Source organism: Colobus angolensis, unplaced genomic scaffold, assembly GCF_000951035.1.
Source record: "Colobus angolensis palliatus isolate OR3802 unplaced genomic scaffold, Cang.pa_1.0 Scaffold5, whole genome shotgun sequence".
Classification (NCBI taxonomy): domain Eukaryota; kingdom Metazoa; phylum Chordata; class Mammalia; order Primates; family Cercopithecidae; genus Colobus; species Colobus angolensis.
In genome coordinates, this window is record NW_012118487.1 from 32132029 (window position 1) to 32156013 (window position 23985).

General features: G+C 36.8%; 1 protein-coding gene across 6 annotated transcripts in view; it reads right to left on the bottom strand.

The window, feature by feature from the left end:
• GUCY1A3 (guanylate cyclase 1, soluble, alpha 3) overlaps nt 1-23985 on the bottom strand; it is a 69352-nt gene that overhangs the window by 27687 nt on the left and 17680 nt on the right. For 5 of the 6 annotated variants that reach the window (XM_011959738.1, XM_011959741.1, XM_011959743.1 and 2 more), the window contains 2 exons: nt 9381-9747; nt 2553-2614 (listed from right to left, as the gene is read on the bottom strand). In XM_011959738.1, the coding sequence (XP_011815128.1) occupies nt 2553-2614; nt 9381-9635 (317 nt within the window). In that variant the 5' untranslated portion in view covers nt 9636-9747. The remainder of the gene's footprint in view (nt 1-2552; nt 2615-9380; nt 9748-23985) is intronic. The other variant, XM_011959742.1, reaches the window with a different exon arrangement.

Below are 23985 nucleotides of genomic sequence, written 5' to 3' on the forward strand. Positions count from 1 at the left end.
AAAAAAAAAAAAAAACAGAGGAGGGGGGCAGCTCTTGTACTTCATTCAAGGGCAGTTTATTGGTCGATATATTGGACTTATTGTCTGTCAATTCATAGAAGAGAATAAGCAGCACAAAAAAGAGTTAAGGGGTGTTCAGCAGTTGGCAAACTGACAGCAATAAAAACGGCAGTGACTTACCAACAAGAAAGTGAAGTAAAAAAGCATAAACAAGAGGATACCCCAAAACTAAAAAAAGCACAGACGAGCCACTTAACATATCAGCAGGCAGGCTTATGAGCAAAAATCTTCTTTCAACAACTGAATAGTTCTCATCAAGACACTTTAAAAGTATAATCAGATTTCTTTTTTTTTTTTTTAAGGAAATCAGAGAATTGGTAAACAAAAATTTCAAAATTTCTAAAAATAATTATTGTTTGCTTAAGTTTTGAGATTATTTTAAGAGATATACTGCTGGAAACACATCACAACTGAGTATTGCAAGAAACTGTAAGAACAATTCAGAACACAAAGCCCTGAGAATAAATTTTGAGTTAACTGGCTGCCAAGGACTTAAGCAGACAGACACAGTAGCACAGTGAGAGACTTGAGGCTATCTTATCAGCTTGACTGGGAATTAAGGTCAGAGGCATTCTGGAATGCTTTTCATATTACTCGTGTAAACAAAGCTTCTGTCAGACACATAGATTCACACTCTCTCCTTCTGGACCTGTCCATGACCCCTTCTTGGCTTGGTCCTGCTGCCTGCAGTCTGGGACCAGCTAGTCAGCAAGGAGAATCAAGCACATATGATCCACAGAGCAGATGATCACTCATGGGTAGGAGACAGATGAATGAATTGTTAAAACATTCCTGACAATAGTACTGTTTTGTAAAACTTCAATGTTCAGTTCTGCAAATTTGAACACCAGTATTTATTCAATTATTTATAAACTAAATCATCCTTGAAATTTCAGGGAATCAAAAACAGGGCCTATTACTTTTTGTTGTTGTTGTTTGTTTGTTTTTTTGAGAGGGAGTCTCGCTCCATCGCCCAGGCTGGAGTGCAGTGGCGCAATCTCGGCTCACCGCAACCTCCGTCTCCCGGGTTCCGGCGATTCTCCTGTCTCAGTCTCCCAAATAGCTGGGATTACAGGCATCTGCCACCATGCCTGGCTAATTTTTGTGTTTTTAGTAGAGACAGGGTTTTGCCATGCTGGCCAGTCTGGTCTCGAACTCCTGACCGCAGGTGATCCATCCACCTTGACCTCCCAAAGGGCTGGGATTACAGGTGTGAGCCACTGTGCCTGGCCCCTGTTACATTTTCTGTCAGCAGTAAATGTGCTAAATTGTATTTGATTCACTAAATACATCAGATTTTAAAAATGTAACTTTAGTGATGAGGTGCAGAAGCACATGCCTGTAATCCTAGCGGTTTTGGAGGCCAACGTGGGTGAATGCTTGAGCTCATGAGTTTGAGACCAGTCTGAGCAACATGGTGAAATCTCGTCTCTACAAGAAAAAAAAAAAAAATTGGCTGGGCATGGTGGCATATGCCTGTAGTCCCAGCTACTCGAGATGTTGATGTGGGAAAATGGCTTGAGCCAGGGAGGCAGAGGTTGTAGTGAGCCAAGATCACACCACTGCCCTCCAGCCTGGGTGACAGAGCAAGACCCTGTCTCAAAAAAATAAAAATAAAATTTAAAAGAGTAATTTTAGGCCCATGCCTGTAATCTCAGCTTTTTGGGAGGCTGAGGTAGAAGGATGACTTGAGCCCAGGATTTCTGGGCAGCAGTGAGCTATGATCACACCACTGCATTCAGCCTGGATGATAGAATGAGACCCTGTTTCTAAAAAAAAAAAAAAAAAAAAAGTACCTTTATATTAAACCTCTTCAGAAACCCTTTAAAAGAATACTAGAAGAAAAGTATAAACAAAACTGATGTTCTGCAGTGCAACCAAACTAGCTAGGAGAATACAGAAACACTTCCCTAAGGATTAATAAATAGCTGCTACCCCCAGAACCCTGAGTCTCCTTCCTCTTAAGCCCTTGATCCTTCTACCTCCTCCTGATGCCGATACTAAAGTGTTAACATGTTGTTGAGGTGTGTGTTGGGGATGGGGTACCTGCTGGGACCCTGCTCAAAACTTTGGCAGCATCCTTCAAGCAAGAAGACTGTTTGGCATCCATGACTTACCTGTTGTTAAATATTTTAGAAGTTACTGATTAGTATAAAAGAATCAGCCTTGCAGAAGCTTGTTAAAGCAGCAGTATATAACCACATGCTTAAAATAACGGGCTCTGAAAAACCCAGGCTTGAACCCCAGCTGTCTTTTTCTTAACCAGCTATAAAATTCTAAACAGTTCATATAAACCTCAGTTTAATCATTTATCAAATGTGAAAAATAGATGCACTTAATTTCAAATTAGTATCAGCGAAAGCGCTAAGTCCAGTTTCTGACATATCACAATGATTCAATAAAGGGTTGACATATTCAGTAAGTGCTGACCCTTAGCAGCAGTATTAGTCATTGAAACAAGAAGTTCACACAACTAAAGTGGTTTGACTTACCTGCTTTCTTTTATTTTGTGCTTTGCCAATGTTCTCTGAAGTGCAAGGTTCAGCCGTTCAAACTGAAAGTTCAAAATAAATATTTTAAACATTCCCTTAAATAATAATTTGTTTGAAATTATATATTTACAAATGCATCCTGAAGATTTATTTTAGAGAAGCAAAAACATTATACAATGGCTTGAATGATAAATGTTGTGAATTTTCACTTTGGAAACGGGAACTGATTTTCTATGTGTTTTTCAAACTGGAGAAGAAGCAATGTGCTGAGACTAATCTGAGACTGGATATGTATTGTGGCCCACAGGTTGAACTTTTGGTGGTGGTCTCACTGACAGCCATGGAATAGTTGAGCTGATTGTGAATCCAAACAGAAGATTTCAGTTTGGCAGTGTTAGGTCTTCTGCAATATAGGATTCCATGGGGATCGCTTCCTCTGAGTTAGGAAATCCCTCTGGATGGGCAACCAATACTTCAGTCTCAACATGGACCAAGCCAAGCAAATTTCTGTTCCCTTTATAACTCCACACTCAGCTGCCCCAGTGACTCTCTGCCCTTAACTACACATTCATATCATCTTCTTGTCTAGTGAACTCTGGAGTTATCTTTGTCTCTTTCTGTTTTGATCTCTTAAATCTAATCTGTCACCAAAGTTAGTTGATCATTTATTTGAAATGAGCTTTGGGTTTACCTTGGCTTATACTGATTTCCTTTCTTTGAACCAATAATCCTCATCAAATACTTATGGTTTTATTTTCTTTTATTGATTTCTGAGAATTTCATGAGTTTTCCTATTTTGCAAGACATTTGTATGTAAGCTTTTATATTTAATAAATACATGTTGAGTAGCTATTAATTTCTCTTAACAGCTGATTGTCTCTAATAAATAAGTGGAAAGCAGAGCATTGATAAACAGTGATGTCCATTTTTATGCATTCCATGTAAAAATCATACGTATCTATGTATGTACCTCCCTCTCTATATATATATGTGTGTATGTATAGATATATATAAAACCATATATTATATATATAGAACCATTGATTCTTTCTATAGTTTCCCCAGAGGAAAGTGAAACATTTTTTGCTGTTCCAAGTTGAGAAATTCCTTTTTCCCTAAGAACTATTTATATCTCTTGTAGAGTTTCCACCAGTCAATTGGGGTACTGGAGTAAACCAAAATAGAGCAAGGTTCTGTTTTAATGAAATGAGTTACAAAAAGGGCTTTTAGTTTTAAATATACCCATACAAAGCTTAGAAAGAAAATTTAAAAATGTATTGAAAGAAAGCACAATTGCTGAAAAACAATAAAGATAATTTACATTTACAATGTGGAACATTTTTTCAGACTATTCAGATACAGAGAGAAAGTATAACATCTGCCACAGATACACCCAGAGGGCAGATTCTGAGCAGGGCCTGGTGATCTATGTAAAGGCAAAGAGCAGTTGAGAAACATGTTCAAGAAAGAAACTATGGGCATATTTCCTAGACATCTTTCTAATCAAGGAAAAAGGAAGGTAACATTAAATTAGTGATGCTGTATGTAAGTAAATTAGCCAGGGTGCTTGAAATGTTTAAATATCTGAAGAACCATCTACTTAGTAGAGTAGAAAGTTACTCCAGTAACAGAGTATTAATGTGGATACAAATCCATGAAAGCATGAGTGGCTATGAATTCTTTCTTCCTGCAAAATGTATTCATATGAAAAAAGAAGTCTTTAATAAAATAAGGGTTGCTGCCTTTGTGCTTGAGCTCTCAGTTTTCCTTCATAGCATTTGCTCTCCACCTTTGTAAATTTTTCATAATCTGTCTCTTCCATTACAACAGAAGCTCCAAAAGGGCAGACAGTGTCTGTTTTGCTTACCCCTCTGTGTCCAAAACCTACAATAGTACCTATCCGTAGGAGATGTTCAATACATATTTATTGAATGAATGAATGATGTCCACCTGCCAGCTACTCAAAGTCTTGAAGGCTTAATCTATAAAATTTTATCTGTGAAGTGATAAAGCCAAATACAGAGGTGTTACTCTCTTAGCTAGTTTACAAACAAATTTAGGTTGTTTGCAATTTAAACTATTTCAATTATATTTGTGTGTGTGTGTGTGTGTATATATATATATATATATATATATATAGCTTCTTGGACCAGGAACTTTTTTTTTTGGATATAGAGTTTTGCTCTGTCATCCAGGCTGGAGTGCGGTTGTGATCACAGTTCACTACGGCCAAGAACTCCTGAGCTCTAGTGATCCTCTTGCCTCAGCCTCCCAAGTAGCTGGGACTATAGGTATGAGCCACCATGCTCACCCTGACCAGGAACATTTTATGGGCCAGGGAGAAAGAAAACCCAACCAATTCTGCACTGAAGAATGCTTTCTTCTTCTTCTTCAATGCTACTGGAGATACTCTACTCCTCTTTATGTCTCTGATTAAGCCAAGGGGGATACTCTTTTACCCTTTTAGTCAAAATCCTTATTTGTCTTTCATTTCCTTCCTACTGCCACTAGAAATGTCTTTTTCTGGTCTTTTCCTCCTAACGTATACACTATCATTGTAACAGGGGAGGAGAAATGATCCCCTTCCAATTGCTAGGGTTGGTGGAGCAAATGTATTTTTGGCTTTCCATTTTGAATCAAAACTTATTTTCCTAAAGAAAAAAGGAATAAAGTCTGTGCAAAGCATTACTAGCATACTTGACTGAAATTATGAGTGAATAGGCTTTTACGGAAATCTACATTCATCTTATACCATTACTCCTCTGGGAAAGTTTTGTAAATTCAAAGCAAAACCTGTAAGAGACAGAACTCACATGTTTTCCAGGCAGAATATTTATTGGTAGAGGCTGCTGTTGCATCGAGTTTCCTACCTTGGTGCTGTACTTCCTGTGATATATCCTGACCCTGAGATGACATGAGTCCACAATAAAATTATAAGCAGGATTCAACTATAAGTGAGATCTGTCAAACACAGCCAAACTCAGGGCCTCATGACATAAAATCAACCATTTCAAGATGCTCCAAACCCCAACAATTCTACATATTAATTTTTGGTTTCAGATTTTAGAACTAAATCCAATATTTCCTTCCAAATTCATTCCTTACAGTTCAATATATGTAAATATTGTGTAGCATCCTTTTGTAGATCTTTTAGTTGCCTATCACTAAATTGTCCTACTATTTGGGAAAGCCTTCATTTTGAATTTGGAGGAACAAGTCCTCTTATTTGTACAATCACCGGAATCTGAAGTATTGTAGATTGTGGACCTTCTGATTTACAGACGGGACACTTGTCCCCCAATGCAAATAGTTTGTAGTGCTCTCAAGTTTGTTTCTCTTGACTAAACAACTATCTTTTGGCTTTATAAATAATAGATCTGTTTAAAGTGTTTAAACAAGCGCTTTTGCCACAAATATACCATATATGAATACTTCAGGAATAACTGCTATTTGATGCAACATTGCTGTCAGTGATGTGAATTTTAATAAAATCTCATTGGTATGGTTTATGGATAAGTCACTATTTTCATTGGCTTTTTAATTTTTCTACAGTTTTTAATGTTTTTCTAGACCAAGGATATTTTAATTCATAAGATAAGTTGTAACAGTGTTTCTTTTTTTCTTCTTTCAACCTAATATTCTAGAACACATCTACAGACCTCATGATTCTCTTCAAATGCCCCTACTTTTGCTAGGTACTTGATTTGGGATCTTATCATTTATGTAAGCATATCCAATTCAATTGATTCAGTTCAGTAAGTGGTTTCTGATTTGCTGTGGCTGTGGTTCCATTAAAAGCTCCTTCAAGACAGTATGCCTGAAGGAGCTTACAGAATTATTGGGAAACAATACCCATGAAAAAAGAGCAAATAATATTATGTTATATTATATTAGGAAGAGCAATGGATCATGAATGAAATGCAGAGAGTTTTCCATTTCTCCAGTTATCTTTTGCTTTAAGCAAGAGATCTAAATTTATGTGCTTCCATTTCTTAAAATAGAAATGATAAGTTTGCATTAGATGATCAAGAAGACTTTTTAAAGCTCTAGTATTCCATTACTTGGGAACGACCTCTCACATGTTACATTTGCTAAGGATAATACATTTTTATACTTGCCCGTTTACTAATAAAAATATAACCAGGAAGTTGATTCTGATTATCTAAAACAAAAATTGTTATGTCAAATGCTATTTTAAGTATCTTCTTTTGGATTATTAATATAACTGAAACAAATAGTAGTCTAAGCATTAAATCTATAAACTTAACAGATAATCAGTAGAAAAAAAAATAAGAATTTATCAAAGATAAGTAGATGTTTGAAGTCATCTAGATTGAGTACTATACAGCTCAAATGTATTCAACACTGGAACATTTACTGCCATAAGGATAATGTCTCAGTTGGAGAGGAGTTTTAGTCACTAATGCCAAACGTACCTCTTCCATTTCCTATACTACAGTCAAATCTTAATGCTTTATTCTTATAAACTAATGAACAAACAACATAGACTACTAAATTTTAAATATATATACATACTTATATATATATATACAATTTTAATTTGGTATTGCATCCTAGTCTTTCAGTACATTTTCCTAGCAAAAAGAGAAGGGAAGTTTACAGCAGCCTGTATGGCTCTTCAGGATGGCTCTTCAGGATCAGGAGAAGGCACACCACCCAGAAACTTCTCCCTCAGCAGGAAAAGAAAGGAATGGAACGTGCACATCCATGGAAAATGTTTGAGAGGCTCTCAAAATCTCTAGCTGAGCCAACTGGTGAATGTCTTTTCCTGTCAAAACCAGTCTGAAAAGAAGCAAAGAGGTGACTACATACTCAAGTGTGCAGGCACCAATGCAAAACTACAAGGAACAGGAAAAATCGGGGAAATATGACACAACCAAATAAATAAATCTACAGTAACCGGCCCTAAATAAATGAAGAACAGTGAATTACCTGACAAAAAATTCAACATAATGAAATTTAGTGAGTTCTAAGAAAACACAGACCAACAACCAAATAAAATAAGAAAACTATACGTGAGTAAAATGTAAATATCAACAAAGAGATAACCACAAATATAGAACCAAGCAAAAATTCTGTAATGAAAGAATAACTAACTGAAAAAAACTCAATGGAAACCATCAACATCAGACTTAAGCAGAAGAATCAGCAAATTCAAGAGAGATCACCTGAAGTTATTCAGTCAGAAAGGCGAAAATAAAAATGAATGAAAAAGACTGAAGGAAGCCGGAACTTTTGAAGGCACCATCAAGTGAACCAGAATGTTTTTCAAAAAAGAGTCCAATATGTGTATGACTTCCACTGTAGAAATTCAAAATTTACTAAACAAAATAATAAAGTCAACATAGTAAGGACAGAATTCAGGGAAAACATAGAAGCTATCTAGCTTCCTCACCATCACCATCTGTTCATGTCTGTTCATTTCACTCTGTCCTTGGAAATGAGAGCACCGATTGTTTCTCAGAGTGTTCTACAAACCAACTCCCTGAGGAGGACTGTATCTCTTTTCCTAGCCAATGCTGGCTGTCTAGCAACTAGAGTGGGGTAAGAATAATTAAACATTTCCATTTCAAAGGTTATCTGCCAAAGTACTATTGTGTTAATATCATATCTGAAATAAACTCCCTCAACTTTCTGCTAAGTCCAATTTATCCATCCTTCAAACTGCAATTTCTTCTTTCTCAATCATTCCAGCCTGGACTGTTTACAGCAGTAATTAATTACTCTACCCTTTGAAAGCTGTGTAATTTTGGTCAAGTCACTGAACTTCCCTAGCACTTCCTGGGAGTAAAACAAGATTATCTGTGAAATTCCTTTCAGTTCTGAAAATCAGCCAGTCTGTGTTTCTTTGGTGCTTTGCACACAGTAGAGGGTTGGTATTGAGTCAATTAAAAATTTTCAATGTATTATGTTAGCCACTGTCTGATTGAGTCAATGTCCAGCCAAATTCATAGGTTAAGCAAATCTATATAAAACTATGAAGACTGACAGAGGGAGGAAGACATCATGAAGACCTTCAACTGCTCTTCTATTTATCCTACAGAGGGAGAGGAGCTTTCTCTACATGTCCCCTCTATTCCTAAGATATTTGACCTGTTTAGGTCTGTGTCCTGTTCCCAGAAGTTTCCTTAAAGGTGTATTGACAGAAGGTGCTCTAGATCTCAACATGACACTATGCTATGCAGCTTGCAGGGCTATATGAAGAGGTGTCAGAGCTAATAACACACAGGTGTAGGCAATCACAGGCTCATGACTCCGACCCAAGGGAGAAGGTCAAGACTGGTTGAGCAGAAACTTCAGAATCAGAGCAAACAGTCAAGAAAGATCTTCACAACTCTGAAAATTGGCAGGGGATGTATGATGCTCTTTAAAATTAGGAGAGAAAACCTCAGCAGAAAATACGCTATTCTTTGAAGAATTTAATTTTAAGATAATAGCTAACAACTACTGACTGCTTATGGTATGGCAAGAGCTATGGATGGTTTCACTTAAAACTCATTAAAACTCTAGAAGGTGGGTACTATTACTATTTCCACTTTATGGATAAGGAAACTGAGGTAAAGAGGCATTAAGCCTGTTGCCCAAAATCATACAGTTTGTCAGAGTGCAATGTTCTTTTGAAAAGAATTCAAGATCATAAACATTTTAAAACACAACTTAAGAACATAATTGCTTTAAAAGAATATTTTTATGTGTTTCAAGAAAATATTCTACATTTATTGTAGCCTTGAAAGTGAGAAAGGAAGTGTTTAAATTTTCCTTAGAAAAACATTCTACAATTTCAAAATCTAAAGAGCAAGCACTCACCTCTGGGAAAATCAGTTTGCAAATACTCTCTGCCAAAGTGTGAAGATAGACTCGGCTCCGACTCGTTTTTCTTTGAGGAAGACTTTCTTGTATGTTCTTCTCAGGAATGTCTTGACAGATGGGCACAGTTGCTTTGCAGCTCTCTGAGCTTCCTGCTGCCTCCTCTGCAGACTCATTAGGAACTTGACCTGGTGCCAGCAGGGAGAAAGGACACTCTCCTGTGATCTTGAGATCCTTGAGCTTCGTGCAGAACATGGTGTTGGTGTCTCTTACCCTGCTGTGATCTCCTCCTGATGAGCTGTAGTTCTTATATGAGACTGACAAACAGAAGCCACTATCAATTCAAGGACACTGGTAACTGGGATGTCTACAGGCAGCAAAAGGTCAGAACAGAAAGAGGAGTGACTTTATGCACTGATGAAAACAGAAAAAGACAGGTGAGAAAAAGCAATAGTCACATCATTTCAAGTTAAAAAAAAATTCTGCTGGAAATGCCAGTTATAAAATGAGCAGGACATTTGGCAAAGAACTTTACTTAATGTGTGTGAATTTCACTATATTAGCAAAATACTTGCTCTTACTATTTTAACATTTAAAATAAAATATATTTTTCCAAAATGTTCTTAGCATCAACTACTGATTTCCATTTTTTATACTCATCTGGACTCATCTGATCCAGTTTGATTTCACAAGAGTGGAACACCACGGTTTTATGACAAAAGCCACATCTAAGTCTATGTTTTATTAATGCTTGTACTAACTACATTCTCATTATGCTCTCCTTTCTGAAAAGTCAGAACAGTAAAAACCAATGGCTTCCAAAAATACCTAAGGGAAAATAATATGCATAATGATCCCCAAGTATATGTTTTCAGATTTGAAACACCAACTTAGAAAAAAAAAAAAGGTCAATGAAAAAAATGTTCAATGAAGATGATTACGGCAAAAGAAAATTTTTATCACTTTAAATAGTAAAGCAATTTAAAAATATTATCAAAATGGAAAAACATCAGAACTCCTGATCCCTAAGAACATACCATGGGATTTGCAGGAGTCTCTGGATCCAAATCTAGTCAGCACTGCAGTGAGTCAAAGACTACCCCACTTCACACTGAAATGATAAGCATTGTCATTCCGGCATATTTTCCCCTGTACTTTTGTTTTTGTTGATGTTGTGGTTGTAAATTATCTCACAATTCACAACCCATTTATCATTAGCTATTTGTTACTGGAACTGTCAAGGTGTGAATTCAGTTCATCAACAGTACTAATTATCTTGATTAACTGGGTCTGCCAGCTATTTCCTACTCTTGGGGAAGAAAAACAAAGAGTGGAAAAGAACCCATATTTGCTAATCCCCACATGTACTAAGTACTATCTGCCTCACACAGTGTTGGGAACTCTATGTTTATAATTAATCCTCACAGCAACCATGTAACACAGGTATTATTATCCCCAGTGGGTGAGAAGCTCAAAATTTCAGGTACTTTTTTCTCATTTGAAATGCTAGAGAATGACTGAACTAGGATTCAAATGCAGATTCAGCTGACTCTGGAGCCTGTGTTTTCTATAACTCCAAACTAATATAACTAAGTTAGAGCAGTTTCTATCATAATTAGGCTTAGTTTATCAACTAAGAATAGATTTTTATCTTGAAAATATGGTTTACAAATTTATATTAAAATTCAATGAGGAACGTAATTCTTCTGCTCATTGCCTGGTGGTATCTGAAACATCCAAGATACAGCCTTATATTTGAATCTTTAGAGTTGGAGTTCAAATAGTTTTTTTTTTTAATTTACTACGCTCCTCAATGCCCTTAATATGTTCCCAGTATGTATAAGCAACAGCCTGTAAATTGTCACATGTAAGTCATCTAATAAGTTTAGAACAATGAACAACTCATTTTCTGAACTGGGACAAATAAGGAAGCTAAATTCAGTATCTGATCCCCATGGGATGTCATGGGACATTAGGTGTAGAGGAAGATTATCGATGCTGGCAGGCCAGAAGAAGCTGCCAGGGCTCTGTTACCTAAAGTTATGACCAAAATCTACGTGCATATATAATTTATGAATCTTCAAGAAGGGACAAAAGAAAATCTTATGCATTTGTGAGTAGAAAATTTATTCTGCCAGCATAGAATGGAAGTCGTCTATCTCAGTAGACTACTGAAGTGGTCCAAAGGTAATATGGCTATAGGGGGAATGATTACTTAGCTTCTACAAAACCTAAAAATCTAATAATTTTACCCACATTTGTTTTGGGACTTAATGTAATAAATATTTGTTTCTTAGTCTTTACTACATCTCAACATAATTCTATTATTGTTTAATAACTTCTCCTCTGATTTAAGCTTCAAATCCGTGATCAGCTTTAAGCTTTAAAAGTGCTTTAACCTTTTCTGTAAAGGTCCCGAGAATAGATAATGTCAGTTTTGCAGGTTACATGGTTTTTATTGCAACTATCCAACCCTACCATTGCAGTGTGAAGTCAGCCAGAGATGATGTACAAATGAATGGGTACAGATGTGTTCCAATACAACCTTGTTTGTAAAAGCAGACTGTGAACGTAGCCAGTAGTTTGCTGACCCCTGGTTGTAGAAAGCTGAGTATATTAACTAAAGCATTTTAATTAAAATATAATTCTGACTATAGGAGCAAAGTTATTTCCTCATCTCCTCTAGTCACTCCTCTCCAAAAATACAGCCTACGCAGGTCCAGTTTTGATTGGGGTGGGGGAACTTGGAGAGTTTTTTTCATTATTATTTGTAGAGAAAAGGTCTCACTATATTGCCCAGGCTGGTCTCTTAACTCCTGGGCTCAAGCAATCCTCCTGCCCTGGCTTCACAAAGTGCTGGAATTACAGGCATGAGCCACTGTGCCTGTCTGGGATCCAGTTTTTAAACAACCTCAAAGTAATCGAAGAGAGTGTAATAGATAATATTAAACATCTATTTATACAAATAATAGTAACATTATTTTATATTAATTTTCAGGGAAAATAGCTGTATTATCTGAATGCCACTATTTCAGTTATATCAATATCTAACTACAATAACTAGCAGAAAAGGGTACACAAAAACAAAAGGAACACAATAAGAAATGGAAGAGTATAGGTTAGGTCTGAGGATGGCAGAGAATTATTACTAAAATAAGTTATTTTGGTATACATTAGAATTTTAGTATTGGACTTACAAGTTTGCCATAATATAGTTTATAATAGATCTTTCCATTAAACTTCACTCTCTCATTCACATTGGATTTCAATGTTGGCACCCAAGCCCAATATTTTAATTCTTATCTTCCTACTGAATCCAGCTGCAGCAGAATACATTTGACCAGTCAACTTTCCTGGAAATAATTTCTTTTCCTGTACTGCACAGTACTATAATTTCCAGGAAATATGCCGAACAGTGTTTTTTATTAAAGCAAACACAGCCAACGGGAAACAAGTTGTGCTTACTTTAAGACAGTTAAGTATTTAGTCTCGTTAAATTACATATGTATAAACAAACTAATTAGCATTCTTCATCTGCTCAACTGATGAAATTACACTATGAAGCAGATGCATACAGTATTGATACCTTGGAAACCTGTTTGTCTTGCTTTTGCCTGCCAGGAATACAGAATATTCCTGGCAGGCAAAAGATTGTTCCTCAACTAAACTGGTGATGATTTTTATGGGTAACATTAGCAGTAACTTCAGAAATGGTTTGGTCAGTTGAATTCAGTATCTAGTTGGTTGTAGAAATGGTAATAATATGGTAAGGGAAAAAAAAAATTAAAATAGTAAATTTGGCGACAGGCCTTGGCAAGAAGTGGAATAATATGTTCTCAACTTGAAGAGGCACTTCTCATTCCAAAAGTTGATGATTAAACAGCCTCCGAATAAACTGAATGCTCTCTCTCTCTTTTTACTAGTGAGTGATTAACTTTGCCGTGGTGAGAATAACGACCCAGCTACTGGCCTAGTATTAATAACAGGGACAGATTATTGTTCAAGCAAGGCAATCCTCAATCATTTAAACCCTAGAATTTAAAATTTAATTAAGCATGAACTTTTTTTCTTTTCTTTTCTTTTTGAGACAGATTCTCACTCTGTCGCCCAGCCTGGAGTGCAGTGGCACGATCTTGCATCACTGAAACCTCCGCCTTACGGGTTCAAGTAATTCTCCTGTCTCAGCCTCTCAAGTAGCTGGGATTACAAGTGGCAGCCACCATTCCTGGCTAATTTTTGTATTTTTAGTAGAGATGGGTTTTTGCCATGTTGGCCAGGCTGGTCTCGAACTCCTGACCTCAGGTGATCCACCTGCCTCAGCCTCCCAAAGCACTGGGATTACAGACGTGAGCCACCGCATCCATCCTAGAATTTAATTAAGCATGAACATCTTGTTTACTACATGAAACAAGGTCATGTAGACCTAAGGAAAACGCCCCTTTCCACACGCTCTGATACTGATATACTTTTCTCCAAAAGCAGGTCTTAAGGAGCAGATGAAAAGTTAGAAAAAGACACTTTTCCAAAGAAGGCATACATGTGACCAACAATCACATGAAAAGAAGCGCAACATCACTGCTCATTACAGAAATGCAAAGCAAAACCACAATGAGACACCACCTCACACCAGTCAGAATGGCTATTCTTACAAAGTCAAAAAATAACACATGCTGAGCAGGTTGTGGAGAAAAAAGGAATGCTTGTTCATCTACACTCTTCATGGGAGTGTAAATTACTTCAGCCGTTGTGGAAGAGAGCGTGGCAATTCCTCAAAGACCTAAAGACAGAAATACCATTTGACCCAGCAATCCTACTACTGGGTATATACGCAAAAGAATATAAATCATTCTATTATAAAGACACAGGCACACGTATATTTGTTGGAACACAATTCACAAGAGTAAAACATGGAATCAACCTAATTGCCCATCAATGATAAACTGATAAACTGATGATAAAGAAAGTGTGGTACATACACACCACGGAACTCTATGCAGTCATGTAAAAGAATGAGATCATGTCCTTTGCAGGGCGATGGATGGAGCTGGAGGCCATTATCCTGAGCAAATTAACACGGGAACAGAAAACCAAACACCCCATGTTCTCACTTGTAAGTGGGAGCTAAACAATGAGAACACATGGACACATAGAGGGGAACAACACTCACTGGGGCCTTTTGGAGCATAAAGGGTGAAAGGAGGGAGAGGATCAAGAATAATAACTAATGGGTACTAGGCTTAGAATCTGGGTGATGAGATAATCTGTGCAACAAACTCCCATGACACAAGTTTACTTATGTAACAAACTGCACTTGTACCCCCTAAACTTAAAAGTTAAAATAAATAAATAATAAAATAAATAAAGTATCAAAAAAAGTTAGAGGGAAGAGGCAAGCCTAAACATTATGTATCCATCACAAAAGCGATTAGCTGTATCAAATGTCTACCATTGGACCTGGGACCTGGACATGCCAATATCTGTGATAAAAAAGATATGAGCTTTTTAAGTTTAAATTTTAAAGTCCAGATTTTTAAGAGTTGCCAAAAGGAGGAGAAAACTTAAAAAGAAAATTACCTTAGTAAGGATAAAGTTTGTATACTTCAGTACAAATTATGGCAACTATTTTCATATATAAGGAAAAAGGCTTAATTTTCAGGTAGACTAAAAACTTATAAGGTTTTCCTTTCTCAAAAATTGAAAAATATTACATAAAATCCGATAAATCTGTCTTTTAAAATAGATTTATTTTCACTTTGTAGTAGAAAATGTTTATAGAACTTTCCCTGTGATGTATCAGGAAAGCAGGACAAAGTAGTAGAAAAATGGATGAGTATGTCTAATTCTCTCCACCACAAAGTTAAAAAGAGGCAAACAATCTCAGACTCCTCTCTAGCACTACCATTCTCTTTATTGTTACTCTTTTTGAAAGTTTCGCTTTATGGGCTGTGTTCATTTCCTTACATCATATTTATTCTTAAGTTTAAAACTATCTGGCTTTTGCTTTAGTATGTTACTGATATCTCTTTATTAAATTTGATGATGCCTAAAAGTCAAAGCTCAAGACTTTTTTTGGCTTTTAACATAAATTCTCCATTCATCTGCATTTTCTTTTTAATAATTTCGATTCCAATAGATTCTTTGGTATCACTGGATTGTCTTCTACATCATATTCATGCATTCATGCACTTGCTCGTTTTTCCTCCTATTCAACAAATATTTATGGATGTCCTGCTCTGTGCCAGGCATTCTTCTAGACCCAAGGGCAAAGCAATGTGCAAAGAACACCCCTTGCTCTCAAGGAACTTATAATCCAGGAGGAAAACTATTTCTGATATATCAGTTCCAAGCATGGCCTGTGCTGCAAAAAGGGGAGGGATATAGTGCTCTGGGAATATAAATCAGAGATCTGAACCTAATCCTCTCAGAAACATCTGAGCTGGGCCAGGCCAAGAGAGTTCCAGAAAAAACAGCATGCTTGGGAGCCAATCTTCTAGGAAAGGAAATAATTCCAGTGTAGCAAAGGCATGAATGAGGTAAGAGAGAGCAAGGTAATGGTGGTAAGAGACAAAATAGGCAGAGGTCAGGATTTTGCAGAGTTCTACAAACCACATTGAACAAGATAATACTCTATTCTAAGAGCAATCAACTAAATAACTAAGAAGCAAGAGAGTAAGTGAATTAGATTGCATTTTTAAAAGATTATTTGGAATGTAGAATGAAAAATGGGTCAGAGTGGGACAGATGGTAGATCTGGGTTGGGCAAAAACAGGACCCTGGGGGGAAAAAAAAATGAACCAATTGCAGAAGTAATTCTGAGAGAGAATCTGCAGGCCTGGGCTACTGACTGGGTGTGGGGGCCGGAGCAGAGGGAAGAAACATTCCTCTGACTTTACTTCTCAATATCCCAGCCAAGCAAACACTCTAGGGACCATAGAGCACAATCAAAATAGTCCATAATACATTTCCCATGACTTCGGTTGTTCAATCTTAATCAAGCCCAGAGCTTGGATTTCAAATATTATATAACACCTTGTGGGAGTTAGGTTACTCGAATTCTCCTGTTAAAATCTCATTTTGGGAAGCAATTTCTCCTTCTTGTTCAAAAGCCCAGAAATTGTTAATTCCAATTTCTATTACTGAGTAGGGCATTCACCTTCCTAACGGGCTGCATCTACATGTAAGTGTGAGCTGTCTCAAGCTATTTTTAAGGAGGAGGATGCTTACCTTAAATTTTTGCAACTCAGGAACCCATACTGACGATTCTCCCAAAACAAAGAGATCAACTCTGAAGACAAGGGCAACCTCACTTTAGATAACCATATTAGAGTCCCTCTGCCCTCCAGCTTGCCGGGTGGCCACCGCCTTGGTAAAACTGCAGTACTGGACACAAATTGTGTTTAATAAGCTGCATTAGATCTTTATTTAAAATAAGATGAGCGCAGTCCATAATCTTTTAAAATTAGATTTAAGAGGAAATTCTGTGGCATCTTTGAAGTAATAGCAAAATTCAGTACACTCTATAGTAGGGAGATTTTAACTATTTGAATTAACATTTTGCTTCTCAGTTTTTATCAAAGTATTTTCAGAATGTTTTATAACCAATTTAAGAGCAAAACCTTTGAGATTATAAATCCTGAAATATATTTTTAAAACTCCAGTGTGATGATGACTACAATTTGAATACATGTAGTTAAACATCTTCAAATTAAGTATCATCACCCCTTATGGTTCATCATGCTGATCATGAAGAAATCAGATAAACTTTTCAACAATTTTTCCCTAAAATATACAAAATAATTTCTTGCATCTTTTTCTATGATTCTCATCATAGTTACATGGCTAAAGTAGTTCCTTGCAGAGGCTTAGTCACTTTAAAATACACTTACTGAAAATATACTAATGATTATGAAATGAGTTAAGGAAGAAATGTGATTCCTTTCTACTCTGTAGAAAGTCATTTTGTTTTTATCTGTTTTCAAACAAGTACTGTGCATTTCAGGAATGCCTGTCGGCTTAGGCATATCTATCACTAGGGAAACAATGTCAAGATAAAATGGCAGGCATGCTAGATCCCCTTTGCTCCCCATTCTTCCTCTTAGCCCAGTCTGATCATATCCTCTGTCATGGAAGTACTGTTGCACAATTTCCCTTTCTTTTTCTTTTTCTTTTTCTTTTTTTTTTTTTTGAGACGGAGTCTCGCTCTGTCGCCCAGGCTGGAGTGCAGTGGCCGGATCTCAGCTCACTGCAAGCTCCGCCTCCCGGGTTCATGCCATTCTCCTGCCTCAGCCTCCGGAGTAGCTGGGACTACAGGCGCCCGCCACCTCGCCCGGCTAGATTTTTGTATTTTTTAGTAGAGACGGGGTCTCACCATGTTAGCCAGGATGGTCTCGATCTCCTGACCTCGTGATCCGCCCGTCTCGGCCTCCCAAAGTGCTGGGATTACAGGCTTGAGCCACCGCGCCCGGCTATTTTTCTCTTGTCTCTGTAACTCAGCAGACTCAAGGCCTTCTTATAGTTCTTTCCCACCAACTACTTTCACTTTTTTCCCCTTAAGTCAAGGCCTACAGTTGATGAGGTACAGTATTCATTAGAATTCAATACGTCTTTGAACTAAATTTTTATATTTGGGGGATTTTTTTTTTTTTTTTTTTTTTTTTGCTTAGTGCTCCTAAGCATTGAGTGATTTCACCCAAACACATTTTTTTCCCCTAAGTCCTTTTATTTTTCGAAGGCAATAAAAGTGCATAGTTTTGAAGCATATGAAGTTTTCCAAGAACATCTATATTGTGTTATATCAGAAATACCTCTACTCTAATCGATGTTTGGTTTAAATTTGCAAATAAGGTGAAAAGCCAACCTACCAACCTGGAAGAAACACTCAACAAGATCACATTCTCTGAGACTCCACAGAGTACATTATGGTTTAGGTAAAATAATCTGATGAAACTTTTAAAGTGTAAACAAATCCTTGATGGTTAAATAATTGAGCTAATTGATTGATTTCATTTCGGTGACATAATGAACTTGATGATTAGACATCATACTTTCTCCATTTTCTCTTCGTTTAAATTTTGGTCAGGCAGGAAGGGCTGGAAGTAAACTCTGTACATCCTTGATGTCATAGACATATGTAAACACACACACACACACATACACACTTAGCATACACACACTTATGGTATGTAATGGTGAGTTTTTAAGTGCCTGAGAAATACAGGCAAGTGTGTGTGTATGTGAGTGTGTGTGTCTCATGCAGATAATTAGCATGACAGAGACTTCATAATTTGGAGGGTTGAGTTCACATAAATGTAGGTGCCATGCCCAGTTGTGCCCTGAGGCAATGGAGTTGGCATAGCAGTTAAAAGCTTAGGCTACATGAACAGATGGCCTGTGTTTGCTACCTGCGTCTACCATGTGCTAGCTCTGTGACGTTAGTGAAGTTCTTAAGTGAACTTCACCTCAATTTTCTCCACCTGAAAAATAAGGATAATAATAGCAACTATCTCAAATGTGTTGTGAGATTAAACAAAGCAATAAATAGAAAGCACTTAGAAAAGCACTGCCAGCTAGTCTAGGAGGAATACATGTTGACTATCGCAACTGCTACTCAGTGGTAGTGTGACATTAGACAAGTTTCATAACTTCATGAATTCTGCTATTTCACACATAAAATGGTAAAATCATGATGTAACAGATTCGAATTAAGAATTTGGAATAATATATATAAAGTGCCTGGTCTTGCCTAGCATCCATAGGTCCATAATTAAAATAAAAGGTAAAAGTCCAGTCTTGGATCAAGTCTTCAGTCACTTGCCTTACAAAACCTGTGATGCCTCTTCTACTAGAACTCTAGGCAACTTCTTACAACAGGAACAAAATGATCAGTGTCTGCTCGATAACTTCAGAGCAGCCGTAAAATATTTTTTGGTATATACAACCAAAAGTAAATGCTCATTGCATGCTACAAGAGAATCGTGCTGACCTAAGTTATTAAATAAATGATTGACAATTTTATTCTATCTTCTCAGAAAGATTCTGTAATGTTTTATACCTATGAAACCATTTTTTTATACATCAAAGTTTGTTTAAGAGAACTCTGATAATATATCAAATGCTCATTATCCTACAACTATAGAAAACAATCTTTACCTGATGAGCATTAGAGAACATACCAAGAAAGTTATATATAAGTCAATAGTTATTTTTATTGAATTATAAAATAATAGAATTTGCAGCACAGCAGCAGAAAGAGCAGAAACATTCTATTTTGGTTTTATCTTATGTAATTCTATTACATAATAAGTTGCATGTCTAATTCCTTTAACGAAATATTAGAATATAAAAATTGGGTGACTATGTTGAATTTTAAACCTCATTTTCTACTCGTTAAGCCAAAACTATTTTATAAATCAAGCAAGCCTTATGCCATTGCCACTACTCACTATTTTTTATTAATTCATATTATTCCCAATGTGGAAATTTGAAAACACAACAAAATCTTGTAACCATCAAGCTTAAATAGAAATTCTGTGGTATCTGATTTTCTTTTCCTAGAATGCCATATTGGGATATGATTAGTATTTGTTATACAAGGAATCTTGTCTCCAATTATTGCTTTTATAAGCTAGCTGTTCTTCTAAATATTGATTCAGTGATAATTCTTTTTTTTTTTTTTTTTTTGAGACAGAGTCACCCTTTGTAGCCCAGGCTGTAGTGCAGTGGTGTGTTCTTGGCTCACTGCCACTTCTGCCTCTGGGGTTCAAGCGATTCTCCTGCCTCAGCCTCCAGTGTAGCTGGGACTACAGACACATGTTGCCATGCCCGGCTAATTTTTTTTTTTTTTTTTTTTTAGTAGAGACCGGGTTTCACCTTATTACCCACGCTGCTCGTGAACTCTTGAACTCAGGCAATCCACCTGCCTTCACCTCCCAAAGTGCTGGCATTACAGGTGTGGGCCACCGTGCCCAGCAAATAATTCTTTTATCTACTTACTTTCTCAATGTCAATTTGGTAGAAAGGTTGAGGTTGTGAGCAGGTAGAGGTGAGACACTAATTGGCATGTTCACTTTAAGATATTTGTGGAACCAATATAGGTCACCCTCCAGTTAAAGTAAGAGACACAGGTATTCCTGATAAAAGTGAAGTGACTCTGGGATTGACTTGTGGAAAACTTGAATTACCTTTCTGAGCAATGAGGAGATACCAAGGTCAACTCATCCTTGATGGGAAGGAAAGAGTGACCTTGTGAGTACAGAACTCACCCAATGGTAGGGGATAGACAAACTGGCTGGACTCTAACTTGTCATATTTGTTAAGAAGATTCTGGAATAAGAGACACTACTGACTCTCACAGTTCTTCTAATCCAGCCTTTGGAAATTTTCCCAAGCTCTTTGAGAGAAAGGACCAGAAATTTATACAGCTGTGAAAACTTAAGATGTCTATGCAACGCTGGAGATAGAATCTTACCAAACCTAATCAAGAACACATTAATCGAGAAGTGTAGGCCTGGCTACAGAAAGAACAGCAAAGATAATAAAACAAAAACAAAAACACAAGGAGAACAAAAACAGATGTATCAATGGTGGAGGTTCAGGCAGTGGAGGAGCTGTGGAAGCCGGAGCAGGGCTGAGAGAGTCAGACAAAGCTAAGCCGCCATGCAGGAGAACACGAGGAGCTCAGCGATACATAAGCATTATATGAGACCTAAATTTCTATGTCCATAAATAAACTTTTATTGGAGCACAGCCACACCCACTCACTTATGCACTGTCTATGGCTACTGTGTTCAAACCGTGCAGTTGAGTAACTGCTATGCAGGTCACATGACTGGCAAAGCCTTAAGTAGCTACTATCTTGTCCTTGATGGGGTCTGTTGACTGACTCCTGCTTTAAAGAGCTGTTGGGGACATTGTATACATTATCTTATTTAATCTTCACAACAACCTTATGGGAAGGGTGTGTGAGCGTGTGTTTGTGTATTTTAGTATTTTTTACACAAGAAGAATCTGAAACGTAGATCATGTAACTTGTCCTTGGCCATAGCTGGTGAGTGGCAGAAACAGGAAATGAACCCAACCCTATCTAACTACAGAGCTCATGCTGTGGAGCTGCCTTGAGAAACCAGGAGCTTTTCACATATTATGGTGATTGCTATTCAAGTTCCCCTACTAATAAATATAATCTGGGAAAACAAAGACTAAACTGTATCTGTTAAATTAGATTATGGAATAAAATGAAAGATCAGGTTGCTGGGCACGTCAGTTAAGGTAATGAAGCTTAGATATTCCCAAAATGAAGGCAGGAGAGATGCTTTCAGGGTCCCAGTGAACTCTAAGGAGATTCCCTTTGAAAACTTCACTTTGAGCCTCTCTAGTTTTAGGGATCAGAGAAGACTTGAAAGGCAGCTAAAAAGGCCGTTGGTGTCTCTGCCACATTTAAAAGATCTTTACAACAAAGTCAAGGAATAAACTTTGGCAAAGTACGTTTCTCAGAGACATTTTCTCTTATGACTGCAGAGAAAAGGCTCATCAAAGTGAAGTTAAGTGTGAGATTGGAGGCCTGAAGACTCAGCAGATGTTTCTTTGGAGGTGGCCCAGGGGACTATGCTACTAAGGTATTAGTAATTGATGGGCAGGCAGGTGCCTTTTTTAGTTTTCAGACCAGCAGTAAAGCTCTTTCTGATTCTTAAGACAGGAAATGAACTTTTGTCACAACAATGGGACACAGATCCTTGATGCTTATGCTGGAACCAGGTTAGCAAAAGACATGTGGCAAATTCCAACACAAATTGAATTCTGCCAAGTTTTTACAGAATGGTTAGTTTAGAAGAAATCATTACCAGAAATGAATTTTGACTTCTGAACATGTACTCTTCAGGTATATATTTGGATGCTTGCAAAGTCCATGTTGAGAAAGGCTAAGTCTTTTCCCATTAAATCCAAATCCACAACTATATTCTTTAAATGCCTTCTGCCATCTAATTGATTCAAAATAGAGAAAGCTTAAATAAATACCAAACAATTTTTCCTATTCATTTCAGTTCCTCTTACATAAAAGTCAATATAAAGACAGAGTCATTTGCATAATAGAAGTTTAGAACTGGAAGAGGAGTTAGAGGTTATTTATTGCAATCCCTTCTGCTTGCAGATGACAGAGTGCACACTTCAGTGATGTGGTTCAAACCCCAAAGCTCAGGAGGTGTATAGGTGAGACAGGAACACAGGCAGTTTGACCATGACCCTGGAGTTCACCCAATATATCCTGATCACCACCTCTACTGAAAATGTTGAGAAGCCGTCTTCTCTTTTTTGGACCACTAGCCACTGCAGGGAATACTTTGAGAAAACTTGAAAACTTAGTTATTTTAATTCAAATTTCACACTTCGCCATCTTTTGAGGGTTAACATAACTACTTCCTCTCAGACCAATCAGAAGATGACCTTACATCTATACATCATGCTAATGTTAACATACATTATAAAATTGCTTTGACTGTCTACAGTTCCTAAAATGTTGCCCCAGACTCTTTTTCATAATTTTCTCATCATCTTTCGCACTTTCTTGAGAAACTATCTCTTAGTCCCTTTTCAAATCTCTAAACACATTTTCTAAATAACCTTCCTCATTATCTTGTCTTTGACACTTAATCAAGTTTGCTATTTTCCAGCCTTAATCAAACCAGCCAATGCAGGTCACAGTTTATCCAAATTTGGGACTACCAATAATTATTTTCTGCTGAAATTGAAAGAACTACTGGCTCTGAGTCATCTTGTATAAACATGGAAGTGATATAGATAGGTAAACTAAACTGTTATTATCAAATTTATTCAATTTTTTTTCATTTATTTTCCCTGGATTCTTTGTGAAGACACAAACACACCTATGTAAATGACACACGGTTTGACAATAGATTTTTTTTTGTTTTCCTATATATTCTCTTTTTCTAGCTTACTTATTATTAGTGTTGTTTTTCAACTTTTTTCAGAAAAATTGAAATCTTACTATACCTAGAGTTTATGCATTTCCAAGGTCTGTGCTTGATAAAGAAGTCAGCAATGTTCATATAATTTCCTATCCTCCTTTTTCACTTTGCTGTGAAATCAGCTAAATGAAAAAAACCATCCATGTTTTCTATACTTCACTGCCTTATCAGAAGCACTTAGCACAGAATCAACCATCATTTGGCCATTCAATTAATATTAACTAATCTCAATAAAATGTATTAATATTAGGCTATTAGCTATAATCAATATATAGGGCAAAACATGAACCAAAAAAACATAAAATACAAATAAAAGAAAGCAAAATCAGAGCCTCTAAAATGTCTTGCTTATTGGAAATAAATTTTAAAATGAGTTGTCAGTAAATCCATTTATAATCCAATCAAAATTTACTCGCTTCATAAAAGGATAAAAATATTCCTTTCTTTAATTTTCTTCAAAGCCTGATATGAGTGGGGTATGTACACACACACACACTGAATTTTCTTTTCTTTTTTCTCTTCTCTTCTCCTCTCTTCTCTCCTCTCTTCTCTCTTCTCTTCTCTCTTCTCTCTTCTCTCTTCTCTCTTCTCTTCTCTCTTCTCTCTTCTCTCTTCTCTTTTCT